We start from the raw sequence: 18,437 nt of genomic DNA, 5'->3' as shown, positions 1-18,437 counted from the left end.
TCCTGACTTAAAGATTTTTCTCTTATCTCATAAAAGAACAAAAAAACAAGTCATTGCTTTTGAGACAGCGCTGGTTTAAAAATGGTCTGATTGTTTTTCTGTAGGATTAAGTCAGGGTTCCTTAATAGGCCTACATACTAAATTGTTTTTCTGTGTTAAAGGCTGAAAATTACAGACATTCAGCACGATTAAAGGATAGACTACTTTAGTAGCACACACGAGGGAGATAAGACAGTGAGGGGAAAAGCTGAGTGCACGTCTGTTAAACTGAAGTCAGTATAAATGTTTGATGCCTTAGCTCCTCTGCACAGTCTACTTGATTATTCTAGCCCAACAGTCACACCAGTAACACTCACACTCACACACGCTCTCACACACACCAGTGACCTTCGCTTAGAGCATGAGGTCTCAGGAGGAGGAGCAGCAGCGCCTGTGACGAAAGTTTTGATAGACACACACAGAGCCACAGTAGAGGGAGAGGTGAGAGACAAGTCACACTGCTTGTAGTGCCAGACTGTCACTGAGGTGCTGTACAGGTAGACTTTGAGATAGCGAAGATACTTCAGGCTCACAGGGAAACATTCACACACACAAAGTGGCACGCACTCCATAAATTGATGAAAAATGAAGATTTTCAGCCGTTTCCACTACGTTTGGTATCTGGTGAGTGCAACTAAAAGGGACTGAGTAAGAATATGTGTGTGTCAACACACATATGCCTATAGCAGTGTGTGTGTGTGTCCATGCACGTGGCACTGTCTCTGTGCCCATCGCTATTTATAATAATAGTCTGTGTTTATGTTTGTGCTTCTTTACTGTGAGTGTGCCCCTTGTGTGTACGCCATTTTTTTTTTGTTTTGGCATAACCGTGATATCTAAAATTCCTCTGTGTTAGCGTAAGGAAATACATATTTCTTTTCTCTGTGTGTCGTTCTCTTGCTGTGTGTGACCTTTTAGGAGATGACAGAGCTCGACTCTTTACCAGACTACCGCAACTTTTGTGCTTGGAGGTCGACCTCCGTACGTAGAGTCACTGCATCGATTTCCATCTGACTTCCGTTTTGTAACCCTACCTGCCCCTGTCTTTCATCTCTTCTCCTTTCCTTTCCTACTCATGCTAAGAGACTGCATTGCAGTGTTTGTGTTGATGTTTGCACCTTCATCTGTTTCTTCATTCTGTTACACATGCATAAGTCTTAATGTGTCTTGATTATGCAGCATGCGTTATATTGATACCTCATCGTTGTTGCCAGTGTCCTCTACAGTGAACTCAGGTTGCTGGTTTGATCTTAGTGAGTGGTTAGTTGCTTTGCAGTTGATTGTCTTTTTTTTTGGCTGTTTGGATGATAAATGAACATATCTCTGTTGTCAGACGAAAACCTTGCATCTCTAAAATGTTTCAGGAACACACTTTGAGCTCGGCCACTACCTGTTTTTAAATACATAACAGGGTTGATAATGATTTCTCAAGCCTAAGCGGTCACAGAAATTTCTCAACTTGTCGTTGAAACGGGAGAGCCATAAAGGTTTTCACATGACAGCATCAGTGATTCACTACATGTGTTTCGGTCTTTGGCCTCAGTCTTAATTAGGGATTGTTGGTCATGTAGTGTTTGCTTGTGTGTGTGTGTGTGTGTGCACATGTGTGAATGAATGCACACATGGATCAAAGTGGTCAGTGTCAGTGCCATGATATCCCTGGCCTAAGCTGAATTTAAGGACAGTTATTTTTGTATGCATTGTAGTAATTTTGTCCCACTTCCAGGAAAAGGTGATTTGTTGAATGCCTGAACTGGTTTTCCATCTTTCCGTCATCTTCCTATTTAGATACGTTTTGTTCCTCTTGTGCACCTAAAATAACCCCACTTGTCCCAGTGTATGTCATGAAAAGGAAGGAAAATTGTTTTGGCTTCTGTGTCCGTTTGTCTGTATCCATCTGATACACCATGGTATCATAGGGCAGAAAGGTTTAACTTGTTAAGCTTTTGCTTTGGTTACATTTACAGATCTAGGCAATGAGAGGGGATGTGCACGCACAAACAGAAAATATGCAGTCATGCACGATCAATCAATCAACCAAACTTTATTTGTAGAGCATCTTTTGTACAGGTTCATGCAGTTTGACATGTTCTAGAGGTGACTGACAAGACATTAAGACAGAACAAAATGTGACAGTAAAAATAATTTGAACATAATTTGAGACAATTACAAAAAAGAGATGCAATAAATCTAAAATTCAAAATATAAATTAATAATTAATAATAAAGAATAAAATAACCAAAACCCTTAGAATAAAATACTGACTGTGAGAAGAGATGATGAAGCTCACAGTGATCACACTACATCAAACACACATGCAGTGCATGTGTGTGTAACATGGACCTCTTCAGGTCGGTGTTTTGGCCTGTAACATGTAAACTTGAAGTTGTTGTGGTTATTAAATCTGATTTGTTCTACCAAAGCTTACATGTACAGTAAAACATACATGTACATGTTCCCTTTTTATAGTTTCCTCCACTGAGAAAAGGAATATTTAGAATCGTGGTGAATCCAATTTGTCCCCTCTTGATGTTTGTTTTGCATGGCTGCTTTCCAGGAAGTAAACAGGAGAGAGTCGTCATTACCTGTTGAATGACTGAGGTCATTTCCGCTCAGCGCTCAGAATTATCAATGTTGACGTATTTTACTTGCTGAGTTTGCTGCACGGAGGTTTGTCTGTGTTCAAATTTTATTTATCTGTAGTTTTTTCGGTGTTTTGGGTGGCAACAACAAATTTTATGCATTTTCTCAAGACGTTTGAGTCGATCAGACATTTGCTGCCTTAGTAAATTTGCTATTTGGTAACCTCAGCAGTAATTGAATCTACTTTATGATTAGTGGAAATTTTGAGGTACCTAATAAACTTACATCTAACAACTGACATGAAGAGGGTCAGCACTTATCTATGATGTGAAGGGGTAGGCAGAAGAATGTTTGGCTTTCACTGTATAAATGCTACTCTAAAGGTTTGGTATGTTTTCATTTAACTCCTGAGGTTTTACGACTTTTTTGATCAGAGCACCAACTGTCATTGATTTCATAACACGGATCAGGATGAATCAGTCCAGCCCGAGTCAGAAACATACTCTGGATGGTTCTAGAAGGACAACAGAGAAGACGATTCCCCAGCTTGTTACAGTAACAGGCCTAGATATCAAGCTGTAACTGGTTGGGGAGACAATGACACTCGGTGTAAACTGACTCCACAAAGACACAAACACACACACACATAAGCACGCATGCATGCATCCATCATGGTGTTCAATGTCACTTGAAACTGAGAAAGCTGGGAGGGTGTTAGGAAAGTGTGGCAGCAGCTCAGGTAGTTAAAGATAGACTGGCAACAGGGACAGGCCCATAACTACACAGCAGATTGAGTTACAGCTGAAGCAGAGTCAGTGAGAGAAATGATATATGAAAGCTCAGCTTGGCAGCTTTGCTCACAACTAACTCACTAACTGCCTCTTAATTTAAAGATAGTTTTAGCAGTAATGAGAAGTTTTAAAAAGTTAGCATTATGTTTTCAGAGACCGAATGCTTCCTGATGTTATGAGCACCCAGCTCATGTTATGAGCTGTCACTATGTTAGCCCGAACAAGGTAACATAAGCCTTTGATGAGACATTGTTAATATAAAGTTAACAGCTGAAACTCACTCACCCTGCATTCTGTGCATCCACTCTTGGTGTGTTTTTTCCCACAGTTTGCAGTAGACCTGATGCTGCATCCACAGCTGCTGCAGCCATTCCACATGTTGTTATTATTCTTACTGTCGTCTTTCCTTCTTACGCTGCATTTTTCTTTGCATTTAATGTTAGAATAAAGCACTTGTAGGGTTATCATGCTGGCCTCATCAGTCTCCAGTGCCTACAACATCTACAGTGCCTATGGTCCAGTAGAAAAACAAGAACTCATGTTTTCAGAATTTTAACATGTTTGGCCACATGAAGTCCCGTGTTTACTGTTCTCTTTGTGTCAGACAAACAAGAATAATGTTGTATGTACTTGTTTCTGGTGATGTATCATCCGGTAGTTTTTTAGATTTAATCATTTGGCAGAAACTTTCATCCAAAGCGACATAAAAGTGAGGCAACTTAGTTCAGTTGAATGTCTTGCCTGAGGACACTTTGGCATGCAGAGCCAGGGATCAAACCGCCCAACCTTGCAGTCAGGGGACAACCTGCTCTACCACGTGACCCACAGCTGCCTCCTTAACATTTAGACCTGTCAAATCTTCACTTGAGAGAGGAGACGTGAATTAAGCAGAGCAGACAAAGTAAGGCAGTTTGAAGCCTTACAGCAAATCTCAAAGAAGTGGGGTGTATCTCCACATTAGAGGTCTTCCAATATTTTGTCAGATATATACATATATATTTAACCTTCTCTCTCAGGCAATACATTGGTTGTAATAGATTATTACTCTGATTGATTTATGATTGCATTTGTCTTTTCTGGTCCATGCTGTGAAACATCATTCTGGTCAGTGTGAGCAGTGGCTGTGCTGATCTGTACAAGGCTGCTTAGCTCAAGTGAAAGTAATAATCCACATTTGTGAGCTTGGGAAAAGTCACTCCTCACCCCAGAGATCATCATTAATGCAGAAGGATTTACAAGGATAATGTGGAAAATAATTTAACAAGCATCACTGTTGCATCACTGTTTTTTCCTTCTTTTTTTTTCAGGATTTCTCGAATGACGACACCAAGCTGGAGTACAATGTGGATGCAGACAACGGCATCGCCATGGAGGGTTATCTGTTTAAGAGGGCCAGTAATGCCTTCAAAACATGGAATAGGTACAGCAGACATCAATTTTATGAATACATTAAATTCAATTTAATGATAAAGAATAGCTGTTGTGGGCTGATTATGGATTTAAGAGGGCAAGGACTTCTCTTCATCAGAATTTAGGATAGAGATATGAAAGGTGCTTTAAATTTTAATATGTCAGCAAGTGCTTTAAAAGGTGTTTTGATAAGGATTCTTTTTTTTTAATCATGTCTACCAGAATATAATTGAGTAAGAGGAAGAAGGAAGATATAATGCATTAATGGACATTAATTCATTTCCTGTTAGTCAGTTCACCCTTGTCTTTTCAAATTGACCCATTTAACTCAGGACATATTCATATCCAGACGTAAACATACTGCCTTTCATAATTTTATTCCAAAGAACTGTTTAAATACACTCTGTTTTAACACGAGCTGACATACAGTTCCTCTTGAATCAGTTTATCTACTCATTAGCTCTCAAGGTTTTTCCTTCGCTGTCATCCAGACTAAAAGGATGTCAGAGTGTGTTATTTAAAGAGCATTACTGGCAACTGCATGTGACTTTGTTTTCAACAAACTCATGATCTCCTTTCAGGCGTTGGTTCTCCATCCAAAACAATCAGCTAGTTTATCAGAAGAAATTTAAGGTATGTCAAGTGACTTCCTTGAATACCAACCACAGTTGAATATGCATGTGTGTGTGTTTGATGTCCAGCACAAATATCCCCCCAAATATTTTGAACAGGGTGCCGTAGTCTCACCTTAGATCAGTAGTAGCTGATTCAGAACAGATGTGTAGGTCAAACTGCAGTTGTAAGTGAAGATGTCTTTCTGTGTGGAGCTGTTAAGTAAGCTGTAGATATTGTACAGCTCAAGTCGCATTCTGCTCTATTTCTAAACATTTTAGTTTACGTACTTTTGTGTGTAGTATTTTATTACCGAAGCCAAATATGATTTTTTGCCACATTTTAAGAGCAGTTGGACAAAAACAGCTTGTGGCTTTGTTAGATGCTCTCTGTACTGGCAAGAAAGCAAAGTATTAAAATATTACATTTTATTGCAAAACTGTCAGTCCGTAACATCTTTCTTAGAGCAGACATCTAAACACCTTTAGGTAATTTAATCAGTAATGCCCCCTTTTCTCAGGTGTGGGAAAGCCACGCTGTGCTGTGATTTTTGCATTTGTTTCTGTGTCCTCACAGCAGAGGATAACTACAGTGACCCATGATATAATCACCCAATATAGAGACAAACATCTAATAAATGTTTGATTATATAAATTGGTTAGATGTTGACAGTTTCAGGGCTTTTTTGGTCAAGAGATAAATGGCTGCAAAAGAAGTCAGCAACACATTTACCATGTTGGTTAGGAAATTTTTGGTGCTCTGGGGATGTTTGTGTTAACCAAAGCTATTGTGCTGTCCCCTCAGGACAACCCTACAGTGGTGGTAGAGGACCTTAGGCTATGTACAGTAAAACACTGTGAAGACATAGAGCGTCGCTTCTGTTTCGAAGTGGTATCACCCACCAAGTAAGTCTGAGTCACTGAAATCTGCCTCTCCATCAGTCTGAGTACAGCAATATGAAAAAAAGGGTGGGCAGGTGGTGTTGTTGTATACCCACCCACCAAACACACACACACACACAGGGCAGACAGCAGTGCTGTGATGTCTCTCCATCCCAACAGGAGCTGTATGATGCAGGCAGACTCAGAGAAGCTGCGGCAGGCCTGGATCAAAGCCGTCCAGAACAGCATCGCCACCGCCTTCCGCGACAAGGGAGATGATGGCGAGGTAAAAACCAAACACCGTCTGACTGTTTAGATGGTTAAAACGATTCATATAGACAAATAAATTAACCACAGAGTGAAGTACATAGAAAGACAGAAAGTCATTGAACCCTTTAGAGAGAAAAACTCTAAACAAGAGAAGCTTGGTGGAAATAAAGCAAGTAATGCACATCTATTTTTAAATGAAAACAATGATGATGAAGAATTCAAATGTTTTGACCAAATAAATAATTTATTTAAATGATTTATTTATGTTCCTTTATCAGATAATCTAGTATTAAAACACTCATTCATATATATTTATGTATATAACACTGACTGGCTAAACTCTATACCACATGTTTACATTAAATTTCCCTTTAGCATCCTCTAAATGTTTGCTTTTAACACTTACCCCACAAGGATAAAGTTTCAATTCATCCTGTCCCATCTTAATAAATCATGTTAGAAGCTGGACAGGAAGTCGTCCACATCGACAGGGAGTCTGGACTCCGGTGGAGAGCCAAAGGAGAGATCACTGAAAGGAGAGAGTGCCCTGCAGAAGGTCTTGGCCATCCCTGGCAATGCCTGTTGCTGTGACTGTGGCCAGCCAGACCCTCGCTGGGCCAGCATCAATCTGGGCATCACCCTCTGTATACAGTGCTCTGGCATTCACAGGTAAAGTTTTGTGTGGTTTAGTGCGCAAATTCCTACTAAGGCCACAAAGGACACAAATCAATCAATCATAATCAATTTTTAAATAAACCATTTATATATAGAAGTGTTAGGAAAAATTGGAGACGCGAATATTCTAGAAAAGAGAAACCTGGAATAATGAACTCAAGGAACTAATATTATAACACTTCATTTATTTATACAGTTCACTTGAGTTCATTTTGGTTCCCTTATTTATGGAAAATCTTTTCCATCTGAGCCACAGTGTGGGTATGATGCACAAAATGTTGTAGTCTTATGGGAGTTTTGAAACATAAACACACTGAAATGAACACCCAGTCTGTGTGGGATGTTGTGACAACATTTAATTACTTGACAGGGTAAAATATTTAATTATTATTGAGGCCAAGTTTTGATTTATATAAAAATGTCCAGGTCAGACCCCATGTTTTCCACATAAAGCAATAGTCATCTGGGATTTACGCTGTCTTCCTCACTACAACCTAATTACTTTTTTAGGAATTGTATTGTGATTTTTCTTACCAGGATGGGTTGAGAAATATAAAGGATTTAATTTAAGGGATTATGTCGTAGAAATTATAATTCCTGTAACGACTCCATTTACACCTGTAAATCTCTGACACTTTCCGTCTGGTTATATATATATTTTTTCATATTTTCATGATACATTTGCACTGACAGAAGCTGAGAGAAGCATATTTCTGTCTGAGCACTGATCATTTATTTAAGAACTATATTCTGTACATGCAGGGATGTTGTGATTAATTCTGCTCATTCTGTAAATATGCTGACTCCCACCTTGTGGCGTGTAAACTACACTTGTATGTTCAAAAGTACTGACTGTACAACATTTAGCCTTTTAGCCCTAAAAAAATAATTCTTTGTGGGTTTTTTTTAATGCCTCCTTCATCTGCAGGAGCCTTGGTGTGCATTTCTCTAAGGTTCGGTCTCTGACTTTGGATACATGGGAACCAGAACTACTTAAGGTTAGTGAGGAAAAGCTGATGTACCTGAACTGTCCAGTTCAAATTAAAAGTCTTTCTTTGTACTGTCTTACTTATAAGCTGGACAGCCACTGTGTGATCAGTTTAGCAGGTGTAACTCTAGCTTAGTTAAATGTTTTTGAGCTATGTTAACAAAATTTTCTCTTTTTTTTTCCACAGTTGATGTGTGAATTGGGGAACAAAGTGATCAACCAGATCTATGAGGCTCGGCGAGAGGAGCTAGGAGCTAGAAAACCACATCCAGGAGACCCAAGGTACAGTTCTGGAAGAAAGGATATTAGTATTTTCAGACCAAAAGAGAACAAGTTCTGTGTAAAGTTCTGTGTAATTTTATTTTCTTGATTAATTTCTCACTGGATTAAACACCTAGTCTGCTGCTGGTAGACACCTTCTCCATCAAACTGTGCCTTGTTTGAATAGATAAATGGTAGTAAAAATTTCCCAGTGGAAAGCTGAAGGTCGGCTTAAATTCCTCATCTTACATCCAAAGCATAACCTTACTCTTCTTGTTCCTGCCAGACACGAGGTAGAGGCCTACATCAAAGCCAAATACGTGGACCGTCGGTTTGTACGTCGGCCATCGGATGAGGAGCTTCGCAGCAAAGTGGTTTCTCTGAGCAAACAGGAGAAAAGGCTGAGCACCAGCTCTGAGCATCTGCCTCCAAAACCGCCTCCGCCTACCCCCAAGATGCGAACTGGTTCAAACGTCTCCGGACAAACAGGTCAGTACAAAAATGAATGTAAAACACACCTTTGACCCAGTAGTTTGTGTTTTCTGTAGCCTTTCCCTCATTTCTGAACCTTACAAATAACGGGATCAAATGTGACAACAGAACTCATTCAGGGGTGCTCATCCAAGTGTACAGCAATGACACAAATAACTACAACAAGACAGGGTACTAGATTAGACAGGGTACTAGCTGAACAGGTTTAAGATCACCAATTCCAACAAGCTGTAACATTTGAAAATCAGTATGAACTAGTAGTTCGTGACAAATCATCTTCCCTAATCTTCCAAAACACAGTGATTGGCTACCTGGAATTGTCATTAATGGGTGAGGAGTAGTATTTTAAAAACTTCCAAATCTTAAAATGTAAGTCAGGATCTCTTATGTGTAAGACAGGTTTCTTTTTCTAAATATCTAATTTTCTCCAACCCACATTACCTTGGTAACTAAACAAATACAATAGGATTTTAAGTTTTCTGTTATGCCGCCTCAGATACAGAATTTTCAGTGCCTCTTAAGAAATGAAATTACACTGCATCAATTGGGCAAAGCCAGTGTCATTTGTGATTGTGGCCGCCTTTTCTATTGTATGCTGTGTGATTTTTGCACTGCTGTGAAAAAGTGTCCACCCATCGGCTTACTGTATGTATGTACAGCATATGTGTAAGCCTTCTTTGCCTCCCATTGCTTCTCGTAGTTTGTCTCCTCCAGTGTCAGCCAAGCTGGTAGTCTAACTATCTGTGCCTCCATCTTGCTCTTCTCTCTTTCCTCTTCCTCGATTTCCCTTTTTCACACTCCTTCTTTTCCTTCCTCTCCTGGCTGTTTTGTGCTTCTGGACTAACCCCTGCTCTCACCGCCTACCCCCAAATCCCCCCAACCCGACTCTCAATTTTACATCCTTCGCCCTTCAATTTCGAAACTCCCATCATCCTTTGCGTAGCTGTTGCCAGCGGCTTGGAGGCCCGCCGCGACTCTCTCTTCTGTCCTGACGAGCTTGACTCGCTCTTCTCCTACTTTGACACCTCCTCCAAGCTCAGGAGCAGTAAGTACTAAATGCTTAGTGTTTCGCTTGCTTCTCCACCCCCTCCGTCCATCCGTGTTCACTGCTTCGGGGCTGTGGACTAACAACCTTCCATCTACTCCTCTGTTCCTCCCTCATCCAGACTTTCCCAATGGACCATCCCATCATGTTAAGAGCATTGCAGAGTGTTCCATGTTTTGTTTTTCCCAGGGGATTGGGGAGTGTTTCTCTCACACGTGGTTTTGGTCCGTGTCTGGTATTTGCATTCGTGCCTGTCTCGTCAAATTTTTTGTATTTAGGGACCTGATACATCATGAGGTGACGGTGAGGACCTATTGTTCACTTCTCTTTCTGTTGATTTCGGCTGGGGACTTATGTGTACACTCACTGTACAAAATATTAGGACCACCTGCTGTTTCTAGTAATCAGAGTGGATTTAAAATGATGTAAAAATCTAGTAGATATTGAAATTTAGTTTTAGGTATAGAAAAACAAATGCCTTCATCCAAAGGCAGCACGAGAAGGCTGTGTGTGACTAAAATATTTTTTGCTTTCCACCACCAAAACAACCAGCAGGATGGTGCTCCTTTTATTTTATACACACAGTGCGTGATATCTGTGTGTTGTTCCACAAAAAGTGATTCAAATTCTTTGCTTTACAGTAAAAAGTGCAGACAGTGGCATCCAAAACAGCGCTGACGGAAGCAGGGAAATGCTGGCCACCACCCCGTCCAATAACAGCCTGGCAGATGCTGGTGAGATACACGAACACACACACACATACCTCTGTCAGCACAGTGACATCCACAGCTATGTAAGCCGAAAGCGACCACAGTAGTTAAACCAGTAGCTAGCACAGGCGTTAGAGGGACAGAGTGATGTTGGAGGACAAGTATGATGCAAGAGAGAGAAGAAATAGCAAGTTAAAGAGCCACAGGTGCTTTTTTTTTCCTGCTAAAGACACATATCTTTTATTCCCATCTCTCAGAAGCTGCTGAGTCTCCGCCCATGCCCATGCCGGCCACACTGCCTCCTCCGTCACCCTGTAAGGAGATGGTTTTCTATGAGCCCAAGGAGTACAGCCCAGGTCTGCAGCTCTACTGGGCTTCATGTGCCCGCAGTTTGCCAGACATGGCCGAGGCACTGGCCCATGGAGCTGAGGTCAATTGGGTCAACACGGAGGACGACAAGAGGACGCCACTTATCATGGCGGTGCAGGGAGTAAGTGTAGCTACAGATTATCCAGTCGGATTGGTACCATTTACGGTTTTAAGTGGATAGTTTGCAACATCAGTTAAAGAAATGAAATAATGTCATCATAGGCAGTTTATGTTTAGTATGATTAAAGTACACACAATAACCTGCCTGCTTTGTCAAGCACATTATTGCTAAAAGTGGAGTGATGGATGACTTGAGGATGAAATAACAGCATCTTGAAAGTAAATCAAACATGTCATCTCAACATTTCATTTCAGGGTTCACTCGTCACCTGTGAGTTTTTGCTTCAAAATGCAGCTAATGTGAACCAGCAGGACGCTCAGGGTCGGGGGCCCCTCCACCACGCCACCATGCTGGGACACACTGGGTTTGTTTCCTCATCTCTACCATTGTTACTACACCAACCTGTTACTCAGAGAATATGGAGAGGGAGTGTTATACAACTCAGATTATGTTTGATCTCTGTTTCAGGCAAGTGTGTTTGTTCTTAAAAAGAGGAGCAAATCAAAATGCCGCAGACATTGATGAGAAAACACCCCTGACCATAGCAGTGGAGGCAGCCAACGCAGACATTGTCACACTGTAAGTGTCGTCCTTGTTATCATTATTATAAGTTGTTATTGTTGTCTTAGCTTCCGTACTGTGAACCACAGCTTTGGTCCCTAGTCGTGTTTTATTATTTTTTAACTCTCCTCCAAGCGGTTTGGAAAGTAAGGCTAAGGAAATACTCTAAAAGCTTGGTAAATTCAAAACCCATTATTGTAAAGTGTAATTATATTAACTTAGGGTTAATTTAGTAAATAAATCCTGGCGGGATAAAACAACACCCAGAGCAGACACGACCAACAACACTGTCACAACTATACACAGCTGTTTACAAAATATATTAATGAATTGGTTTTGGTGGTTTTATTACAAGCTGAAATATACATGGCATCTTTTTGGCCACAAGATGTCACCACTTAATCAGAATAGAGGTGGGGAAAAAAATCAGAGCACCTTTTGTGGCCTGTTATTCAGAAGTAAAATAACAGGCTTTCATTTGCCAGTCAGAGCTGAGTACGTATATTTTTAATAATTAGCAGTATATCTGGTGTGTCAGAGAAATTCTGTTTAGGAAAGGAGAAATACAACTCAAAGCATGTAATAAAAAGTACATGTCTCATCACTGACATTTCATATTCTCCCTGTATTTCTGTTGATCTGTGGCTCTCTGTTCCTTTACTTGCTCCCCAGGTTGCGACTGGCGAAGATGAACGAGGAGATGCGAGAGGCAGAGGGGCCCTACAGCCAGTCAGGTCAATATAACACCAACAGCCCCACCGAAATGCAATACAGGAAGTGCATGCAGGAGTTTATTAGTCTGCAGCTGGACGAAACTTAATAACTGTCCGCTCTCGTCCAAACACGGGAGCAACGTACTGTAAAACCAGGCTCACCAGAGGAAATGTAAAAGCTCAGGTTTCAGAGTTGGGGTCAGTTGACTTAAAACAGACGATTAACAAGGAGATGGTTTAAACAGCCACACAATTCATTCTCAGTGGTTTGATCACAAAGTGGAGGCCATCTTTTTGTTTTTCAGAGACCTCCAAGTTAAGTGAAATTTGATCCACCGACTGTAATGATTGTTTAGAGTGAACTGAGTCCAGCTCTGCCTGTATCAGTTGTGCTCCCGTGTCTCTCTGTAACTCTGAGTTCAACCTCTGTTTTAACCTCCCCGCTCCCACCAGGTGCTGGGCAAACTGCACCTTGGTGTGGTATAGCGTCAGGTGCTAGACTGTGTTAATGTGACAGGGTTAAAGCCATCAACTCTGGACACTGCTGAAGTGTTTTGTTCCTAAAGTGGAACATCCACCCTTTCAGTTAAGTGACTGTTACTGATGTAGAATTATTGATAGCACAAAATTAAAAGAAACAGTGTCACTTTGTCACTTTTTACTAGATAGTCCTCCCTTTAAATTGAAATTATACTACTTTTGTTGAGACCCTCTGTTTTAGAGGTGTTGAATGATTTATAGTAAATAATGAGAAAATTGTTTTTTGGTGTTAAAATATTTTTCATCATTGAAATAGTCTTCTCTCGCTTGCTAGTCACAGTATCTTTGCTAAAAACTAAAACGAAAAATACTAGCTAATGAGTAACTGCCACCAGTATCCAGTGACACTCAGACCTCAAAGTGAAGGCAGTTTTCAGTATCTGGCAATAATCGTGACTTTTGAATGACATTTTTTATCGTCTGACCAGTCTGAAGAGGCATGATGTGTGTCTACGAACCGCCAAGTTTCATTTTAAATTGACTTGTCAGAAGTAATTCATGCACATTCCTATTAACGGTTATGCAACTACTGTACCTTTGCTCGTGACTGTAAGGTTCCCATTTGAAGTCTTAACTTAATTTTCAAGGCCTGTTTACTTATTTGAAGTATTTGTTGTCCAAACATGATGCATCTTGCTGTTGTGACATGCCTGGTCAGAAAAAAAAAAGTCTATTTTAGAACAGTTTTCTTTTATAAAAATGATTCTCGGAATGGTATAAATAGTATATGAGCTGTACATGTTGTAAATGATGTGCATACAAACATATAGTCTTTATAGTCTGACAGAATAAGCAGAGTATAGAGCGACTCTGGTTGCACTGGGGTGAGTGCCATGAGGGACACATCCTTGCTTTTCTTACTTTGATTGTGAGGTATTTGCTTCCTGTTACGACAGTATTGTGTCTTGGGTATTAGTTGGTTAAGTGTGCTTGCTCATTGCCGGGCAGTCACAGGAAATCCAGAATTGTAAGATGAAAGGCCTTTTGGTGCCATCGCATTGATCGTCTCGAATGTTAGTGGAGTTTTTATTTAAATATAGACAAACCATCTGAGGGTGGTATATCGTCAGGCAACAAGTGCAATAGTCTAGAAAAATATCCACATGTAACCATGTATAGCTTTCTATCTCCTGCAAGTACTAGCTTATATTTATCTTAATCATATGTGAGCTTTACAGAAAAAAAAAAAACGTTAAGTAGATATTCACAAAGAATGTGGCAAGAGATGAGTGTGAAGCTCACTTGTGTTAAATTGTTAGTGGATGGAATAAAAATCCAAACGTACCCCAGTTTCATCCCACATCTCCACTCCATGCAGCCCCAAATCCATGAAGGGCACTGAAGCACTTTGAATAAATTTCTGCTAACTCACGCTGATAGAGCAGACTCCCTGCTGGCAGAACTATATGCTGACTTGTCTGGAGATGTGTTCAGTAGTTAGAGTGGGGATTACTGATTGTGTTGCGATTACTTTTATGGGGAAAGTTTTTGTGTCCTAGATTCTGAGGAGTTTCTACCAGGTTCTTAGAGTGTAGAGAAAAGGGACACGACGATGGGGCTATATTAAGAATTGTTGTCCATTCGTCCAAAATTAATCTTAGATTGTGGGTTAGAGGTGCTGCTGTATGTAGCTGGACTGTTACTAGCCTAAAAGCTGCTTTTTTTTTTTTTTTTTTTTTTTTTTAAATAAGCGGAATATCTTCTGTGGTCATTTTCCGCTTTTTAAAAATAAGACAGGAATGTTTTGGACCTAAGACAAGAAATTCGTCTATTTTTTTAGCTTGTGCAATGGTTGTTGATAGAGAATGGTTACAGAAGCTGTTGCTTCTGAGAGGGAAGTATGTCTTTAGAGGAAGCAGCAGAGTAGTGTGAAGCGTGTGCTTCCAGTCACTGAATGATCCTTGCGTCGTTTTGCTTTGCGAGAGGATTCGCCTTGTGCCAGCATCAGCTTGCCGTCCTCTTTGATACCTGAGGGGCCTCTTCATCAGCGCTTCCAATCAGTTGATGAATGATGGTACTGGGGTAATGAATGTGAGGAAGAACTAACCTCATAAATCCCCCCCCCCCCCCTCCTTTTTTTTTTTTTTTTATTAAAATTGCAGTTCCCTCGACTCAAGTGTTTCTACCTGATCAAGTGTGTCGAAGCAGTGCAGAGAAGTGGTTCTCAGCCTGAAGGTTGCTCTGTGATTTTTATGGGCATCTATGAAATCTGTGGGAGAAATATACATAGATATATTTTTAAAACATAATAATTCATAAATATTTTCTTTAATCAAGATCTGTCTCCAGTAGTCTTCTAAAAGTTGATTTAAAAACCCCAAAAGGGGATTTTTAGACACTTGTAACAACAAACAGGCTGAGAACTGCTACACTCTTCTTTATTGCTCTCATCCTCGTCTCTCTGTAAATTTTCACCCGATTCTGTATTTTGCTTTTCTTTTCTCACTCTCCTCCCCAGAGTTTGTGCCTTTCTTCTGTTCTTCTGTTTTCTTTGGGGTGCTGAGGCCAACACAACTGTATTTTTGTACATAAACTCCTGCACTTTAAACACAATACAGTTGTTGACAAAAACTAATCTCTGTGGGCTTGTCTCTTCTTTCTGAGTCGATCTCCAGTTGCTAATGAAAGGCTCTCTGGCTGTTTTCACAAACATTTGCCTCTTGCTTCTTTCCCATCTTTTCTCTGCCTCTGTGTTGATCTGTTTCATATTTCGAGCCACGCCGACACTCTGACAGGTATGGCTGACTTTTTCTTTTTTTTCATTCTTGTTCTGATGACACAGTCACTGTGCATAAACCCTTCGCCCTGCATCACACCATTATTTTATCCTGTTATTTACACTGATATTTTATCCTGCTCCACACCTGCATGAAGAGGCTTAAATGATTTTCTGCAGCATTGTTTGGTCAACTTTGTGGTCGTAGGTGTAACACAGTTTAGTTTTGATGACTTTCGTAATATTTTATCGAACGTATTTGCAGCAGGGTGGTGGTGTGACTAGAGAGATGGGCTCAGGCTCTGGTTGGAGAGCACTTAGCAACATTGAAATCACAACATGCAGATAGTTTATATAGAACCTTTGTGCGGAAAGTTCAGATTGTTTAACAAAAATCTTAGTGTTATTAAATGATACATCGTCATCATACATTGCTGTCTCTGTGCAGAAAATATGTGTTATGCTCCTGTGCCACAGCAGGAGATAAACTTCACAAGTCATTTCTTTCACTATTGTGATGTTGTTGGTGTTGGAAATCATGTAGTGCTAACCTCTGTCTCAGTGGTTCCCAACCCACTCAGATTCTTGGGTTTTACGGGCCTGAAAACATAAAGGTTTTCAGTGATTCATAAGAAAAAAAAAACCGAGTGATCAGAAAAAAACAAATACTGAGAACTACTGCTCTGCTGCTCTGTCATGCCTTCTTTTTTACTTTTGTTGTTGCTCATGTCTTTTGTCCTTGTGTCGTTCTTGCAGGAGATGAAACCTACCAGGACATTTTCCAGGACTTCACCCACATGGCCTCCAATGACCCAGACAAGCTGAACCGCTATCAGCAGTACGACCCACAGCGACCCTGACACTGCAAAGACTCTGTCCCCTAGCACGCAGAAAGACATTGTCTGCTCAGCCTGAGAGAGACAGAGTAACGTCTGCCTCCACCCGGAAAGTCACCTGGTCATTTTTCCTCCAGCATTATTCTGAAACATCTGCATTAAAGCCAGTTAGTGCCACCACAGCTGGACACATTTCATCATATCCAACGTGACTGAAGCTCCCTTTCATCAGATTCGTTTGACACGCAGCTGTGATTACGGCCCTTGTGGTAAAGTACAAGGACTTCACTCAAGTAAAGGGGAACTTCTGTGAACGGAAAACCTCACTTTTTTTTGTTTTTTTACCCTTTGTTTTTAACTGTGCTTGTTAGTAGAATCTATTCCAACAAGTCAATGGTACAGTGTTAAAAGCTTTTGAAAGGATTTGCAGAGTAATTAAAAAAAAATAAAAAAGTCAAATGATAATTGAACTCAGTCTGAATGTAGAGCTGCTGACAAGGCTGCCAGTTATTTTGACTGGGATTTTTCATGTCACACAGTAACTGGCAAAGGACAATGTCTTTTTTTTTGTTAATATGAAAAAAAAGAAATGTGCTGCCTCGCTTGTAAAGAGAGGTAAGTGCATGACAGACTGTTAAATACTCCATTTCAATTTTAAGTGCTTCCTCTTTTCAGTAGGATTCTCTCTGCGAGCATAGGCATCTTTTTTGTATCAGTTTTGTTTTATGAACTTTCAGCAGCGTATATATGGCAATATGCTTTCACTTATTTGCACAAATCCCTTTGTCTTAAATCGCCACTGATGTTTACCAGTTTTGATGGTAAGACTTTGACGTGTTAAACAATGTACAGTGATAATTGAAGTACATGTTACTGATGCGTCTTTAATGTCGAATAGATAAGGTTTTTTTTCTTTTGATTTTTAAATGCTTGTTATTTTGAACATTTTCCTCTGAATGACTTTAATCTCCCATGTCGCCAGCACGTCAGGCCCTGTGGTGAGCTTCAGTGCGGCAGTCAGCCTTTCAGCTAGCCTCAGTCATCTGAGGCGATTTTTAATTTGTAGATTCTGTCTCATGATGTTGTGAGATGAAAAAGTTAAGAACTGTGCATCAGTCTGGATCTGTAGAGTATATAGACATTTTATTCCCATTGTTTGTAGAATTACTGGTAACTCTTTATTTATTTTTTACAGGTTCATAATTTATTTCCACTGAGGTTTTCTGGAAGGAACTGTGTGATTTGGTATTAATTTTTGGGAACGTAGTATCTAAATCCAAGTAAATTTTGTCATTTAATATTGGAAACTTAAAGTTATTATCCTGAAGATCTCAGTCCTGGTTGATTTGACGATACCCATGGTTACCGTGGTAACAGAAAGAGCAGTTTAATTATATAGCAACTCCTCATCTAACCACTCACTGTGGCTGTTCCTACTCATTTCATTACTTTACCTTGCTGAAGTTAAAAATGTGACAAATGCATCGTGTTTCCTGTGACTTCTTCACAATAAAAGCCACCCACGTCGCAGCAGTAGGAATTTTTTGGGAAAGTTTGAGGCTGATACCAATGAAATGACATTGCAAACTGTAACGCTGGATTACATGCTGCATCTTTTCCTGTGAAAAGGTAGACTCACATTATCCAGACAGATAATTAGAATGAGTGAATCAACTCTGAACACTGTCTTTATTTATCTATAATTAGAAGCAAATGACACAGTTCATTCAAGGGATCTTTCTAAGAAATTACTAAGAATTAAAATTAAAATAGGAAATTGTGGACCTGTAACATACAATACAGCAATGCTAAAATACTATGCAT

General features: G+C 40.0%; 1 protein-coding gene across 2 annotated transcripts in view; it reads left to right on the top strand.

Moving 5' to 3' along the window:
• The window catches only part of LOC121182996 (arf-GAP with coiled-coil, ANK repeat and PH domain-containing protein 2-like), a 50,932-nt gene extending 32,835 nt beyond the window's left edge, over positions 1–18,097 (top strand). Inside the window, exons 11-25 of one of the 2 annotated variants that reach the window (XM_041039735.1) lie at positions 958–1,020; positions 4,721–4,833; positions 5,405–5,456; positions 6,240–6,340; positions 6,497–6,602; positions 7,047–7,255; positions 8,190–8,259; positions 8,437–8,531; positions 8,797–8,999; positions 10,689–10,781; positions 11,015–11,247; positions 11,502–11,611; positions 11,716–11,826; positions 12,481–12,542; positions 16,534–18,097. In XM_041039735.1, the coding sequence (XP_040895669.1) occupies positions 958–1,020; positions 4,721–4,833; positions 5,405–5,456; positions 6,240–6,340; positions 6,497–6,602; positions 7,047–7,255; positions 8,190–8,259; positions 8,437–8,531; positions 8,797–8,999; positions 10,689–10,781; positions 11,015–11,247; positions 11,502–11,611; positions 11,716–11,826; positions 12,481–12,542; positions 16,534–16,637 (1,725 nt within the window). In that variant the 3' untranslated portion in view covers positions 16,638–18,097. The remainder of the gene's footprint in view (positions 1–957; positions 1,021–4,720; positions 4,834–5,404; positions 5,457–6,239; positions 6,341–6,496; positions 6,603–7,046; positions 7,256–8,189; positions 8,260–8,436; positions 8,532–8,796; positions 9,000–10,688; positions 10,782–11,014; positions 11,248–11,501; positions 11,612–11,715; positions 11,827–12,480; positions 12,543–16,533) is intronic. The other variant, XM_041039736.1, reaches the window with a different exon arrangement.
• Positions 18,098–18,437: the final 340 nt, after the last annotated feature.

This window comes from Toxotes jaculatrix, chromosome 6, assembly GCF_017976425.1.
Source record: "Toxotes jaculatrix isolate fToxJac2 chromosome 6, fToxJac2.pri, whole genome shotgun sequence".
Lineage (NCBI taxonomy): Eukaryota > Metazoa > Chordata > Actinopteri > Toxotidae > Toxotes > Toxotes jaculatrix.
Note: the sequence above shows the minus strand (reverse complement) of the source record. Positions and strands in the feature narration are given on the sequence as shown.